Here is a 16,607-nt window from a genome sequence, read left to right on the forward strand (position 1 = left end):
ATTCATTTGTACCCGCATACGAATGCTATATACGGTCGCTATGCTCGTGCAGGCCTCATACAACTAAGAATGTGTGAGGTTAATGTGCGGGTAGCGATGGTGTGGTAGACGTGTGCGTGGTATTAGAATCCAATAGCATTCAAATTCTAATTGTAAAAAATGAATCCCATTAGTATTCACTTTAATACTTTCTCATTACTCTAGTACTTCTAATTCTCATTCATATATTCCTATCCCATAGATCGCATCACTTACCAAAGTGAATCCAGATAATATATCCCTTCATACTAACACAATATCCTATCCTAAGACTATCGTGGAGATGCAGAGGTATACTCGGTCTCTAGTAGCAACGAGAGTTGAACTAATAATCCTTCCTTCCCTTGATGACCGTAAGGACGTGGCCGGCGCCGTAATTGACTTAGTAAAATGCATTGAATTTCCGAAATTTGCACATTGAGAATGATAGCTAAAACCCAAGCTCCATTCAATTGGTTCCCTGTGCAATTTCGCAAGTTCTAGTCAATCACGGAGTAGCAACTACGAATTGTACGGTTATCCTGCTCATGCTCATGCTCATGTTCTTTACAGGGTCGGAAACATCGAAGAAGTTGGGGATGAGCTCCACGATATGCCAAAAAGTGTGAACATTGGAGCGCTCGGAGGTTGTTGTGCTCACTCTCTATGCTCTCTTCCTGGCTGAGAAATTGCAAAAAAATGGGGCATCTGGGGTTTTAGATGTCCCCGGAAGCGGTGGAAACTCTCGATCATCCTGATGTGAAACCACAAAAGTTGAACGTTTTTGAGTTCCACCTGCGTTTGATTTCGCCATGTTGGAATGGGGTTCTCTTTGAAGCTATTTCCTAGGCTTTTCGAGGGACGCTGGCTTTGTTTTACTCTTTTCCTCGTTGAGCCTTTGATAACAAAGGCCCCATTTCCAACTTCGGAGTCAGAGCTACCTTGGAAGCTACCAAAGGAAGAGACGAGTAGATGGTGTCAGAAACAACTGGTAAAGCGGCCTTCCTCAGCATTTCGGCGTCTACGTTGAGACCGCTGCTGAAGAGAACGCTTCTGGTGGATTCGGCGCTGTATGTACGTCGGGCAAGCTTCAAGAGCATGTGGAGGGCCTTCGTTGCAATAGACACATTTTGGTGGCGTCTTGCACACGCCATCCACATGCTTCTCTACGCACGATGCACAGCGAGGTTTATTGCAACAGTACTGAGCGGTGTGGCCCAGCTGCTTGCAATTAACACAATTCATCACCTTCGGTACATACAGCCGAACAGGTAGACGAAGTTTTCCAATCACTACGTAGTCAGGCAGTGCGGACCCGGAGAAGGTGGCGCAGAAAGTGTCAGACGGCGAATAAATCCGCTTCTCTCCCTCTTGCGACACCGAATACATTTGCTTGCAATCCAGTATCGCAACAGGAGGCAAAGAAGCGTTCTTGAAACGAACGAAACCTTGTTTCAAATCGTCGCATGTCATACTTCCCTCCGTCACCACCCCCGCGATCTCGCAAACTGCTGACGGTCAATAGACCTTATATTCGAGAGTGAAAAGCTCACAGGTGGCAATCTCGTTGGCCTGTTTGCGATCACTGACCGTGACGCGAAGCTTACTGGACCCAACCAGGTCAATGGTCGTGACAGACGAGAATCGCTTTTCCAGATCTTTGCTACTCTGACTTATATTCAACCGCTTGCCTTTGGGTCGGAAGAAAGCAACATACGGCCCACTAGAGTCGGGAGGGTAGGCCTTGAGGCGGGGGGTCGTGGGGGAAACATTGGTGTTGCTAGTGTCTATTTTATTTTGACGCAGAGCATCGGAAGCCAACAAGGCATTATTTGACGAGGAATACGATGTACCCCCGCCATCATCGCCTTCGCGCATTGCAGACTTTAAATGTCTCGCAGCAGCGAGGCACACACAATTAAACACTCATCACAAAGGAAAAAATAACACAAAACTAGTTAACAAACACACAGGGAAAACGGATTACCAAAAACAGACGTGGTTCAAATCAAGATTTTTTTATGTAAATGAATCTTGGTTCAAATTATCAAAAGAGGGGAAGAAAGGGGTTACAACGAGAGAGAGAGAGAGAGAGATCAAAAATATATTTAGCTTAACCTTCACACTGCAATGTCACCGGCTGGGGCTTGTAGCAGCACACACCGAACGGACGGCCTCTCGCCCGTGCCGCGATCGAGGCTACAGCTGCGGGTGTCGGGACAACAGCGCCTGTGTTGGTGGAGGCGCACGATCAGTGATGATGGTGGTGGCACTGTCGGCTTTGGGCGATGATGACTTCGCCGGCGTGACGATGGACGCCGATGAGTTTGCAAAAAAAACCCTGTTTTTGCGAAAAACGATGAAAACTTTTCAAATGTTTGCTTCAAATGAGCACACTTTCACTCTAGCACTTCAGCTTCGGTAAAAAAAAAACCTGGCTTCGAGGAGGAAAAACCGGAAGAAGAATCGAACGTACGCGGACTATGCACTGTCTCGCACGGATGCTCGACGTAGAATGAATTGCGGTGTAGTTGTTTCCGTTCCAAAGTTATCAAAAAAACATTGCTTTTTGCCAAGGATCCCTCCTTGGGATTTTTTTTCAAAAACGATTTTTTTTTTCAAATGTTGCAGCAATGCATTCAGATGACCGTAAACGGATATGAATTGATAAGTAAAATCTATCCCCCTAAAGCACTATATCGACCTATTTTTTGTGTTTTTCTTATTTTTTTAATGCGCGAGAAAGGCACCACCAATCTGGATTGATCTGTTTTTTTTTCTTTATTTGAGAGGTTTTCAGCCCTAGGCTGCACACTTAAAAATATTCATGTAAATTTCTGTCTCCTTTGATGCACATAAAAAAGCGGCATCTTAAACATAAATTTAAGTCTGATCTTAAAATTACATGACACGATGAATCCAAAAAAAGTGCCATGATGTAAAATAGGCCATGCTTGCTTTAAAAAAAAACTGGGCGGGCGAGGATAATTTTTTTGTACACTGCCGGTCAGCCGCGGCAGAATTTCCCACAAAACGATGAATATTTTGTTACTCGCGAATGTTCGATACTAAACTGCGCTTCATTGTCAATCTGCTTATAACACATTTCGTCGTTATCACTTCGATAAAACATAATATGTCTCTTCTAAAACAAACGCAGTAACTTTGAAAAAATGTACTCGAAACGAAGTGTGCAACCGAAAACATTCAAGGTTAGACTTTACATTTTCGTTTTACACATCATGTAAACTTCCGTCTATCAAGACAAGAAGTTAAACGGTCGGTAGCAAATGATATCTTGATAAATTAATTAAAAAAAAATGCATGATGCGTGATGTAAATTCCAACCATATTTTCAATTAGGTCATCAAATGCTTACTAGCTGTAGAGAATACGTCACATGTAAGATTCATTATTTTTTGGTGTGATGGCTCACCTCTAAATGAATCAATCATGGCTAATAAAAATTCTTCAAGCTCAAGAACCGACGCACAATTGTCATTTTCATTATTCCACGCATTTTGCGAAGCAGCAAAGCTGGAATACTAAAATGACAGTTGCGCGTGGCTTCTATTTTGAATAGGTTGCCCTTAAAAACACGAGTACATTTAGTTTTAGATTGCGGAAGGCTTTGTCCTTAACGAAATGTGTCATTACGAGTCAAAATTACAAGTTTCTGCTACTCATAAAAATCGGTATCGTTACTTACGAAAATCTGTACAGATTTAAACAATGTAGTGGAAAACGAATGAATAGTATGAACTCCTTTTGATCGAAATTATATGGCTAGTGAATAATATTTTTTTTAATTTCAAGAATGCTTTTGAGTGTTTTGTTTATTGTAGATATCTGAAAAAATCAAAACTCTGACAAGAGTTTCCAAACAAAAATCGAATTCCCAAATTTACGTTTCATCTGTCTTTTATCTAATATTCTAATCCTTTCGGAATTTCGCAAATTTTTCATAACGTGGATACAACGAGCTGATTAAATCACACTTTGATCCAATCACAATTGAGAATTAGTGGATTTTCTCACTAATATTGTTGGGAAACGTACATAAATTACGTAACGCTTGGAAGGGGGCGTAGTCACGAGAAACAAGCCGCTCTTTGCAAAAAAAAGTATTTCGACCCACCAACATAAGGCACTTTAGACCATTTTCCTTAACCATTTCCTCCAGCAGCTTTTTTAACCGGTTGTTGCTATCTTTGCTGTGATCTCAACTTCATCCGATCCAACACCAAACTATACTCTCTTTCTCTTGTTTTTTGGTTCGTCCAAGATGCACGCATCAACGCGCGTGGTACAATCAATGACTACCGCGAGCCTCACTACCCCCGAGTGCGAGCTGCAAACCTATACGTGGACTGACTAGAGAAACTGTGGGAATAGTCTTGTTTTGGGCATGCACGTGTTGCGTGATCTGCTCGTGTATCCAAATTCTCTGAAGTTCATTGTCAATATTAGGGGAGAACTGTCCAAAATGCACCGCTGGGGCAAAATGGCCTCACTCATAAAATCACTTGTACAATCTGTTGTAGTACATTTATGAACGAATATTACCTTTACACTTCATAATTAGTTATCCATCATTGAGCTCCATTGGAAAAATTTAGCAAAATCCCTTCATATTCACTTAAATTTAACGATTTGTCATTTTTCCGCCACATCCGTAAGATTGTAGTTCAATCCATTAAGAAAAAACAAACAACCATGCGTTCACCATCATTTTGCATGCAATTGAGTCATTTTAAACCACCATTCGGGCGTTTTGCCCCAGACCTATTTTTAAAACATTTTTTAAATGCGTTAGAAAGTCATCAAAACCTTATTGTTTTGAATAGAGGATCATTGTGAAATGTAGCTGGGTTTGTAAATTTTGCACCTATACGTTGATATGGTTGGGTATTTTTGTTTATATGGGCGAAAACATCGAAAAGGCTTAAGGGGTGCATTTTGGACCGTTCTCCCCTACTTGGGCCAAGTGTAAAGCGCCAATATGTTTGATTGGTTGAATTATAGGCGCGTGAAGCAATTTTGGCGCAGGGAATATCGGAGAAATTTTTTATGTAATTCAATTTTTTTTTGCACAATTCATTCAATTCAATTAAAGCATGTGTTTTGTATGTTTTTTTCTGTCATTATTTCGTCGTAAAATTTGAATGAGGCGTTAGAAAATCCGAAACTCAGCTTTAGCCCTAACGTAATGAGTGCGGCATGATCTATTACAGAGGCTTCCTTTAACCGTGCGGTAAGATGCGTGACAACAAAGCAAGCCCCACTGAAAGTGGCTGGGTTCGATTCCCGGTCCGGTATAGATAATTTTCGGATTGGTTTTTTTTTCATTTCCCACGGCATAGAAGGCAGCATAGTGAGGGATGTAACGTCAATTGTAAGAAGAGAATTATCTATTAGTTATAATAAGAAGCCTTTTATGTTGGGTAGAGAAGTTCAAATGGATATCAAGTATATTTTTCAGGCACTTATCTTTTACCGATTTGCTTGCATCAAGTTGCATTTGACGCAGAGCTCTGTTTCATCATTTCCTATTGAAAATTGGCCAGATCGGACCATGGGCTCGGAAGTTATGGACAAAATACATTTTTTTATTTGCACGAGAAAGGCACCATCACCGGCACCGCTAGGTGGATTAATCAGGATTTTTGTGTTAAAACCTTGAAATATTGTACATCTCAAGTTTATATAAAATAATTATTGTAAGATTTGTTTTTGGGTGTATATAATAGTATAGTATTGCTAATTGCAGCAGTGCTGTCATGTAGAATTGCCTTGTCACGGAAAAAATGGCAAGCAAATATGGTTGATTAAAAATATAGAAGCATTTCCAAAGAAAGAGGGTTTGGAAAACGGAGTCTGGTTTATATATTCTCATAATTGTGCCGATCGGAATTTTTCGATGCACCCATCGCTTACCGGTTAACCGGCTTGTTACTCATTGTGGATGCTTTGAATAGTCAATTAATACCGGTAGCAACGAGCATAGTAATGAAGCTAATTGGAGTGTTTCGCTGACCGCGCGGTCTCGTATGTCGGTCTGGTCGCGACGCGATACTCGTCCATGACGTCACGCTGCCTAACATGAGTAACTTGCGGGCCTAGATTTCGAGCACCATGCAAGTGTGTTTTACCATCGAAACTTCCGGTGCTATCTATGACTATCACACACACCGTCAATTTTCTTTAGAATGATTAGACGGTTGGGCTGGAAATCATAACTTTACTACCGAACGTCTTTGCAATATACGCAAGGCTTGATTTCGACTTCCTCGGCGGAGGTTCATCGAATGAGGAAGCTTACGCTCTAATTGGTATAATCGATCGTGACAAGGTTAATGGTTTTATTCTATACATTAGTATTATTTTTCTAAATGGATTGTACGGGGTTTCGAGTTGTCCCTGAAAGCAACGTTCTTCGCAATCTTCCAGATCTTTATATCACCGAATTATTTAACTATTGGGTAGAGCAGTATTTTATGATTACACGCCGTCATACGAAATGGAATTACTTCTCGGGCTTAGTATCTTAATGGCGTAATTGCATCAAACGATTTTCTTCATCGATTGTTCCATTCGGTCATAAACTGAAATAGACTCCTGATTGCGCAATTATTCTTCATCATTCCTTCTTCTTCTTTGATGCCTCTACATTCCAACTGGAACTTGCCCTGCTTTTCATCTTAGTATTCTATTAGCATTTCTTCAGTTATTAATAGAAAGCTTTTCTGTGCCCTTATCTTGTGTGGTAAATGCCAAGGGAGTCATGAATGTTAACACCCGAAAACATCCTAGAAAACATCGAGAACATAAATCGATCAATGTAATTACCCCGTTATAATGATAAGCATGAGATTTCGTATTTGCTTCCCTTTAACAGCAATGTTGTATTGTTTGAAAGAGGTCGACGAGTTGAGGCAATGTTAATATTTTTGGTAAAAATTCATTTAAAACAAGTAACATTTTGAAGGCTAATTAGACTGCTCCTGTTTTTGGGGGAGACAATGAGCCCAATGGAGGTGAGAATGGGCCACTGTTTCAACGCCTTTAAATGTCTTAATGCTACAAGGACAACACATACCTATAAAATATAAGAGACCTTTTTGGACAATTTAGTTATGTGTCCTACAGACTGTTCATGAGAATGAGAACACAATGAAGAAGGCATCGATTTATTCGAAAAAAAAATGATTACCTAACTAGTATGTACACTAATAACCTCTTTCACGGTGATTAAAGAATCGTACTATCATACTATCCATACTATTTTTTTTGGCAGCTTGTCATTATTGCGCTTCGGGGTTAAAATTGCCTTGATTCTATGTCAAGAGATTTGATAATTTCCATATGGCTTTGTGAATATTTTTTAAATTGCTTCCATTTCACAGCTACTTACTTCCTTGATACTTGATGGGCTATAGCTCTTCGATGAACCTACGCCGAATTGAGTATCCTTCTCCACTGAACTTGATCCTGGGCCAATCGCTTCCAGTCGCCATGAACCTTGAGCGCCCTCAGGTCCTCTTCAACTGCAAAAAGCCATCGTGTACGTGGCCTTCCACGAAGCCTGCGACCTCTTCCGGGTGCTCAACTCAATATGATCTTCACTTGATGTACTTCCGGCATACAAAAAACGTGTTCAGCCCACCGTAGTCGGCCGTGTTGTATAAGCTTAACAATATCCAGTCCTTTATACACCTGGTACAACTCGTGATTCATGGGACGCCGCCAGATACCGTTCTTCTGTTTACCGCCAAGTATTGTCCGCAGCACCTTACGCTCAGACACTCCGAAAGCTGTCCGATCAGCTTCCATCAACGTCCATGTTTCATGGCCGTATAAAGCCACCGGAAGAATCAGTAGTAGTATACAGCACGAATTTTGTCTTCGTTTGCAGACTACGGGACTTAAGCTGGTTGCGAAATCCGTAATAAGCCCTATTAGCAGCTCCAATATGTCTTTTCACCTCGAGTGTAACATCATTATCGCATGTCACTAATATTCCAAGATATACAAATTCGCCTACCACTTCAATTTTTAACCATCTAGCACCATTTCACTACTACCACCACTAATGAACCCACGTTGGTTGCCAGCGACCATGTACTTCGTTTTGCTAGTATTGATCGTGAGTCCAATCCTCGCTGTCTCCTTCTTCGAAGGTACAAAAGGCTCTTCCACGGCACGGCGATCAATCACGATAATATCGATATCGTCCGCAAATCCCAGGAGTAGAGGTGTGCGCCGCCGCACCACGCCGCCGCCGGCATTTTTGCATCGGCGCGTTGCCGTTTGAAATTCGTCACGCCGTTGATCTATAATTTTCCACGCCGATTCAAAATTAAAGAAGTCCGCAGAATTTTCCGTTAAAATTAGGGCGTCTATTGAAATTTCCGTAGATTTTTCCTCATTGGTGTAACAAGCCCCAATGCCCAGGGGGGACTATAGCCCCTTCATATATTTTCTATAGTTTGAGCTTTTATTTTCAAAAATTCTCGAACGTTTTCCCACCTCAAACCCTTATGTGAGTGACGATTTTTCCCACCGTAGATGGGTGACGGGGTACCAGGGTACCCAACCGCCTTACAATGGGGACTTTTGTGTCTGTGGGTGTTTGTATGCGTGCATGTTGGTGTGAATCGCAGTGTCTATGTATGCGCATCTGTGTGAGTGTGGTTTCAGAGAAGTGTGTGTATGCAGAGGCCACTGGGTGGTACCCTGGAAGATCCGGAATATCCGTAAAAATGGTCAATTCGTAAATTCCATCGTAAAGCGATGGGATTTTTTTAGAATCATTTTCTACCAAACTCTGAGCATGGAATCGATGCTTTGACCCACATACGGACCATTCTGGCCATTGAGTGGTCCCCTGGAAGATCCGGAACACCGTAAAAATGGTCAATTCGTAAATTCCATCGTAAAGCGATGGGTGTTTTTTAGAACCATTTTCTTCCTAACCCTGAGCATGAAATTGATGCTTTGACCCACATACGGACCATTCTGGCCATTGAGTGGTCCCCTGGAAGATCCGGAACACCGTAAAAATGGTCAATTCGTAAATTCCATCGTAAAGCGATGGGGGTTTTTTAGAACCATTTTCTGCCGAACCCTGAGCATGAAATTGATGCTTTGACCCACATACGGACCATTCTGGTCATTGAGTGGTCCCTTGGAAGATCCGGAACATCCGTAAAAATGGTAAATTCATAAATTCCTTTATAAAGAGATGGGATTTTTTCAGAATAATTTTCTGCCGAACCCTGAGCATGGAATCGCAAACTGCAGCGATGTCATTTTTATAAAACCAATTTTTGCCGCGCCGTGTGGGTCAAAGTATCAATTCCATACTTAGGGTTCGGCAGAAAATAATTCTAAAAAAATCCCGACGCTTTACGATGGAATTAACAAATTGACCATGATATGGAAATGCTAATATCATCTTCCAAACTTGGACGTACATGTTCATGATAGAATTAGAGGCGAAAGTATAGAATTGATAGTTCCGTTAGGATACGGCAGGCATGAAGAATGTTTTTATAGAAGTCGATTTGAAAGCGAGCGGAGGGCAATATTTGTGATGGCACATATCACACGACCTTCCTTCTGCCAAGCTCCCGTATGAAGGGGGAGGGAAGAATATCAGTGTGGAAGCTGATATATCTCCACTGGCCATCATTAATTGAGTGTACTACCCTTGGTGGGGGCATCCATCAATTCAGCTGTTATTGGTCGACGGTACAGCAGCAGTGCCTTTCTCTGCTTTGTTCTCTCCGAGGCAGCCAAGTTGGTTGCGACGAGACGGACGCAATGAGAAAACAGAACTGTGCAATAAAAATCCTATTCGACTAAATGCTGGTGTCATTCTAGAAATTTGGAGACAGTACTCGTCGATAGCAAATCCTTCCGCACGCGATGGCATATGAGCAAGTCAAACCACCTTCCTTATCCGTATCCTCCACCATCTAGGAATTTCGACTTCCAGGAATATTCCAGTAATTTGAACGGGAATGTTCTAGTGAATCCGACAGAAATTTTTCAGGGATTCCAATGAGAATCTTCTAGGGATTCCGAATAGAATCCTCCAGGAATTCCGTCAGAGGGATGATTCAGGGATCACTAGTCAAAACGTCGAGAGACTCCAAAATAAATATTCAAGAAATTCTGAAGCAAATCGTTGAAATATTCTGAAACAAATCTTCAAAGAATTTCGAAGCGAATCTCCGAACAATTTCGAAACAGATCTTCGAATGACTCCGGAGAAATTCCGAAGCAAATTAACGAGAGATTCTGGAACAAATCCTCCATGAATTATGAAGGGTATCTCCCACAGATATCCCTTAACGATCAAGTTTACTTTGATGATTTCAAATCAATTAGATATTGCCTTTTCATAATTATCAACAAGTGCAATTTCACTGCCACACAGAGATCTCTCTCTAAAATGGAAAAAAAGCTCATTTGTATTCCACTAATTGCATTATGATAGGCTGAATATGTCTTCAATCTTTTTCAGTAATTCATTGTGCTATATGTTGAAAATTTATATCACTGCTGAGGGAAGATCCATAAAGTACGTCACGCAAAAATTGGCGATTTCCAACCCCCCCTCCCCCCTTCGTCACACTTTTTGTATTAAAACTCCAAAATTTTTGTATGAGTCGTCACGCTGCTCGGAACCCACCCTCCCCCCTAGGAGCGTGACGTACTTTGTGGATGGCCCCTGATTACTTTTCAAATCCTAGGTGGGGGGCTATTTTTTTTCAAGGAGGGGGTAAGCCCCCCCCCCTCTTTTGGCAATCTGGTCATCTGGCAAGTGTCGCTCGGCTAAATTGGTTACCTTGTCAAAAAAGCCGTTTAGCTGAATAGGTTATTTGGCAGAAAAAGCCGTTTGTCTGCAATGTTTGTTTTGCAGAGCCAAATGACTCTTTTGTCAAACGACCTTTTCTACCAAACGAAATTTTCGTCCAAATTACAATTTCAGCCAAACAAACTGTTAGGGCGAACAACTTGTTGGTCAAATTACCAATTCGGCCGAATAAGCCTTTCGGCTGTTTGTCGCTCTCCGCCAAATGTTATTCTCGGTCAAACTATTTCGACCTAATGCCGTTCCGGACAAATGTTTAATTCGGCCTAATGGAATTTGGCTAGATGACTATTGGCCTAACCTGTTATTCTTGACTTTCGACCAAACGACAGATAGGGCAATTTAGCCGATAGACACAAGGCCGAAAGGTATTTGACCGAATATGTCATTAGGCCAACACTCATTCGGCCGAAAATTTTATTTAGCTGAATTGACATACGGTCGAAAATGTCGTTCGGCCGACTGGCCATTTGGCCCCAAAAGTCGTTTGGCCAAAAGCTGTTTTGTCGAAATAGTCGTTTGTCAAAAAACCCATTTAGCCGGAAATGTTGTTTGGCCAAATCGGTGGATATTTTTGACCATAGTTCAGTAATCAACAAATGGCCAAATAACATTTTCGACCAAATGGCCCTTTCTGTCAAACAACCATTTCGACCGAACGTCATTTTCGGCCTTGTAACCTATTCGGACAAACGACCGTTTCAGCCAAACGACGAGTTAGCGAAGAGTGTTTTTTCGGCCAAATTGCCAATTCGCCAGTATGTCGCTTTGGTCAAATAGAATTTTTGGCCTAACTGTTATCCGTTGTAAAACCGTTTCCGAAGATTTTTCCATAGAAAATTAAAAAAATCTCATGTAAATTCCAATGAATTTCCTATGAAAATTTCGACCAATTTCAACGGCAGTTGAAATCCAATTTTTATGTTAATGTCCACATTTTGACCAATCTCACACGGAAAATTTGAGGAATTTTCTGTGTAAATTTCGAAGAACACTTGACAGAAACTTTCCATTGATTTTCCGAATATTTCCCTGTGGAAACTTGAAATAATTTTCCTTAGAAATTCCAAAGTGCTTCCTTGGAAATTTCAAAGAATTCTCAAAATTCCAAAGCAGTACTCATGGAAAATAATTTTCAAATGAATATTTTGGAAAAGCTTAGAGAATTTCCCGGAGAAGAAATTCAGAAGATTCTTGCGATGAAGTCTTGAAAACATCCTGAAAAAAAGCTTCTTCAAATCTTCAAGAAACGGACGTAAAAAAAACTCCACGCCGATTCACGCCGCCGGCTAAAATGGCTTTCAGCGTGACCCCTTTATTGATCATAGAAAAGTGCTATTCAAAGCTTTAGGCTTTTGCAGGGCTGTTTACTTTCTGTGGAAATATGTACATACCATTTGTTGATTTGCAGACACACACATGCTCACATCTTTGTACCGCTTCCCTTTTTACAGATGCCCTCGGTAGAGCCATTCGTCATGGATTCACTATCGCTGCAGTTGACGGGAGGACCACAAGGCTACAGGATTAATTTGAAAAACATGCAGGTGTACGGTGCCAGCAATTTCACCGTGAAGGCCCTCAAGTGAGTTCCATTTTCAAAACTGATGTTCATACCATCTCAAATACATGTTATTTACGACTATTAGTCTCCTAGTGTGAACATTCTAAGCAATGCAATGTTTGAAAGCTCGATGTGTATTTCCATAACATGTGAAAGATTAGTTAAGAATCACTATCTTTCAGTGGGATTCAAACCATACAACCCCATTTAAAAATAAAATCTTCTATCATACATGCCGTGCATTAGTACATTGAATTTTCAAACAATGCCTTTCCCATTCATAATCTTTATTATCTTGTACCTGAAATTTCATAGATTGAGTGAAGACAACAAACCTTTCGAAGCCAGACTTACCATCCCCAAGTTGCTGATCCACGCCAAATACACGTCCAGCGGAGTGCTCATTATCATTCCGGCTAGCGGTTCCGGAGATTTCGATGCCGTCTTCGGTGGGGAACCCAACTGATCTTGCGGCTTTACAGTCATAAGTTTACCGATTTATTTCTATTTCAGAGGGCGTTACCGCTGATGTACGTGGTCGAGTGACATTCAGTGAGAAGCCATCAGGCACTCATATGCGCGTAGAAAGTCTGGATCTGAACCTGGCCATTAAGAAGCCACGACTGAGCGTGTCAAAGATCTTCAACAATAATCGAATTCTAAGTATATCTTGACATATATTTCCTTTCATTTTATGTCTGTACTAATATTCAATACCTTTGAAAAATGTCTCTAGCTGAAGCCACCAATCTGTTCCTGAAGGAAAACGGCGGTGAGGTGTTGAAGGCACTGCAACCACAGCTGCAAAAGAAACTGTCAGCCGAATTCACCGGCATCTCGAACCAACTGCTGGACAACGTTCCTCTGAACTACTTTATCGTCGACTAGAAATCACTTCCACAGACGATGAAGGAAGATGTGATATGATTTCAGTCAGCTACACCAACCAACTATTACCTACATTCTTCTTAGTAATTGTGTAATTGCATATTTCGGAACGAGATACTGCACCTTCCTAAACGAACTTTGAACAATCTTGCCCCCTTCAACCTTTGTCAAATTTTGTTCGGAGCGAAGGTGACCATGAACGGTACCTATGTGAAAATTTGTTGTTCTATAAGCTAGATAATATTTCCGATTGTAGAATTAGGAATGATTGAGTAGGCAAATCAGCTGTGCTGGTTTATGAGAAGGAAAAGTTGCAAATTATTGTTTCTCATTGTACAAATTATTAAATAATATAAGGTATGGTCAAATAAAAAATGTTTGATTTTCTACAGACGTGATGTTATTGGCGCTTACTGTATCACACATCCTATGAACACAATATATATTTTTTCAAATTTTATTTGATAATTATCTAATACATGCATTCATCTCTTAGACTAGGTGTTCCGTGTTTTCTTAACACTATCATCCTTATTTGCTATGTTACATTTCTAGTTATTTTCAATACTTTTCAATTGCCTCTGGCATTTAGGATTTTTCCTCTGGTTGAATTGAACCACGTAGGAATTACAATGTTTTCAACTTAATCTAAACGTTACCTAATTTATACTAAGGGTACAAGAAGCTAATCATGGCAATAGAAGATTGCAACGATTTTTGACTAAAATTGGAAATTATTTGGTTGGACATTTGTTGCAATGCACAATAGGACAGCCCCATATAAAGGAGTGGCCAATAACTACCAAAAGGCCAATTTTCGATTTTGGCGATTAAAATGTGATGAATCTAATAAACTAATAATTCATCAATTTTACAATCAAACCATCATGCCAAACACTGTCAAATGCTTTCTCTATGTCAAGAAAAGAAACTTCAATCGAATTTCCTTCAGATTTTTTGAGCCGAATTAAATTCGCAACTTTTAATAACTTATGATTGGTTGAATGCCCATGGCGAAAACTAAATTTCTCATCAGCAAAAATAGAATTGTCATTAATATGAAACATCATTCTATTTAAAATAATCTTTTTCAAACAGTTTGCTTATTGAAGAAAGCAAACTGATTGGGGGATAACTAGAAGCCTCAGCTGGATTTTTGTCCGGCTTCAAAATTGGAACAGCTTTGGCCTTTTTCCATTTATCTGGAAAGTATGCCAATTGAAAACATTTGTTAAATAAATTAACCAAAAAGGATAAAGAGCTCTCAGGAAGTTTTGTGATAAGTATGTATGTAGAAAATACCATCATCACCCGGGGCTTTCATACTTTTAAATTTTCTAGTACTAGATCTCACTTCATCCAAATGTGTTTGGCATTGAAGTCACCAATCATGAAAAATTTGGATTTTTTGCGAATTTTGCCCATTGCAATGGCAAGGCGTAACATAGGTGTCGAGAAGAAAGTGTAGGCGATACAACAAAAACATAAAAATACCGATAGCAAAAATCGAGATAAAATTACAGTTCAGTGGCGATTACAGTGACACCAAAATTATCGACACAGCAGCACCGGGGTGGGCGCCATTTTGATTAATCAGACGAACGTATATGGAACATGTCCGTGTTTCAACAAAAAAGCGAGCCTCTATTCCTTGAAAAAGGTTTAATATAAAACCGAAACCGTCGGATGTAAAGGCAAACTCGTTTTTGCTGTTTTTACAGACTGCCAAGGCTGAAAGAAAATCCATAAAGCTATAAGAAATTCCTTCCGAAATTCTTCTAGGAACTTCTCCGGGCATTCCTCTCGGAACTCTTCCTTTAATTCCTCCGGGATTACTTCCAGGAAATTTTACGGGAATACCTCCAAACATTCAATAGCGAAATCATCCAATCTGGAATTCTTTTCGCAATTACTTCAGAATATCCTTCAAGAAATCCTCTAGAAATATCTTCATGAATTTCTCCTGGAATTCGTCCAAGTATTTCCCCAGAAATTCTTACAGGTATTTTTTCGGGAGTTTCTTCAGGTACTTCTCCAGGAATTCCTTCAGGAATTTCTCCGGGAGATTTTCCGCGGAAGTGTACTAGAATTCCTTCCGGACTTTACTCGGAATTTACTCGGATATCTGCCAAGAGTTCTTCCAGAAATTTCTTCGGAACAATCCGCAGGGATTTTCTTCAGCAATTCATCTGGGAATACTTTCAGGATTTCATCTGAGAATTTCTGCATTAATTCCTCCTGGTATTTTTCTGGGAATTCCTTCAGATATTTTTTCGGAAATTCCTTTAGGAATTTATCTAAGAAATTTTTTCAGGACTTCCATGTGGAAATTCCTCCAGGACTTCCAGGAGTTTTTCCAAGAAATTCTCCGGTAATACCTCCAGGAATTTCAAAGGGAATTCCTGGACGATATTTGGCAGGAATTTCACGGGAAATGGGATTTCGGAAGTTCCTTCAGGAATATTTTTTCTCTTCCTCTAGGGTATTCCACCGGATGTTCCTCTGAAGTCCCACCAGTAGTTCCTTCGGGAATTCAATCAGGCTTTCTTCCAGGAATTCATTTAGCATTTCTTTAAGCATACATCTACAAATTCCTCCAGAAGTTCCTCGGAGAATTTATCTGGGAGTTCTTACGGGAATTCCTCCGGGAGGTTCTTTTAAGAATTCTTCCAGGAGTTCCTTCTGGAATTCTTACGGAAGTGCCTTTGGGTGTTCATCCTAGAATTCTTACGAGAGTTCCTCAAGTATTTCCTCCGGAAATTCTTCCGGAAGTTCCTTTTCAGAGAAACACCCGGAGATGAACTTCATTACACGAAAAAATCACGTTAATAAAGATTAAAAAAATAGAAGAATTCCTAGAGGACCTCCCGGATGAGCTCCCAGAGAAACTATCGGAAGAACTTTGAGAGGAATTTCCAGCTTAATTTCTGAAGAAAGCCTAAATGATTTCCTGAAAAAAGCCTGGATAATTTCCTAGAATAGCTTCTGGTGGAACTCCCGGAGGAATTTCCGGAGAAACTCCCGGATGAATTGCTGGTGGTGGAATTCCCGGAGGAACTCTCGAAGGAATTTTCTGGAAGAATTTCTGAAGAAACTCCCGGGAGAATTTTCAAAGGAACCCCGGGGAAACTACCAGAAGCATTCTCGGAAACAAGAGAATTCATCTTATAGACAAATCTCGTCTAGCTGAAACCTTTGTTGGGGTTTGTAGCTGAAAATTCCCTGAGGAGCTCGCAGAGAAATTCTCGGAGGAGC

The 16,607-nt window shown here is 40.5% G+C and overlaps 1 protein-coding gene across 1 annotated transcript in view; it reads left to right on the plus strand.

The window, feature by feature from the left end:
- LOC134220206 (uncharacterized) overlaps positions 1-13,745 on the plus strand; it is a 45,604-nt gene extending 31,859 nt beyond the window's left edge. The window contains exons 3-6 of the mRNA XM_062699192.1: positions 12,355-12,485; positions 12,780-12,913; positions 12,978-13,127; positions 13,201-13,745. Of these exons, the coding sequence (XP_062555176.1) occupies positions 12,355-12,485; positions 12,780-12,913; positions 12,978-13,127; positions 13,201-13,352 (567 nt within the window). The 3' untranslated portion in view covers positions 13,353-13,745. The remainder of the gene's footprint in view (positions 1-12,354; positions 12,486-12,779; positions 12,914-12,977; positions 13,128-13,200) is intronic.
- Positions 13,746-16,607: the final 2,862 nt, after the last annotated feature.

The sequence above is a fragment of the Armigeres subalbatus genome, chromosome 3 (genome assembly GCF_024139115.2).
Source record: "Armigeres subalbatus isolate Guangzhou_Male chromosome 3, GZ_Asu_2, whole genome shotgun sequence".
Taxonomy (NCBI): Eukaryota; Metazoa; Arthropoda; class Insecta; order Diptera; family Culicidae; genus Armigeres; species Armigeres subalbatus.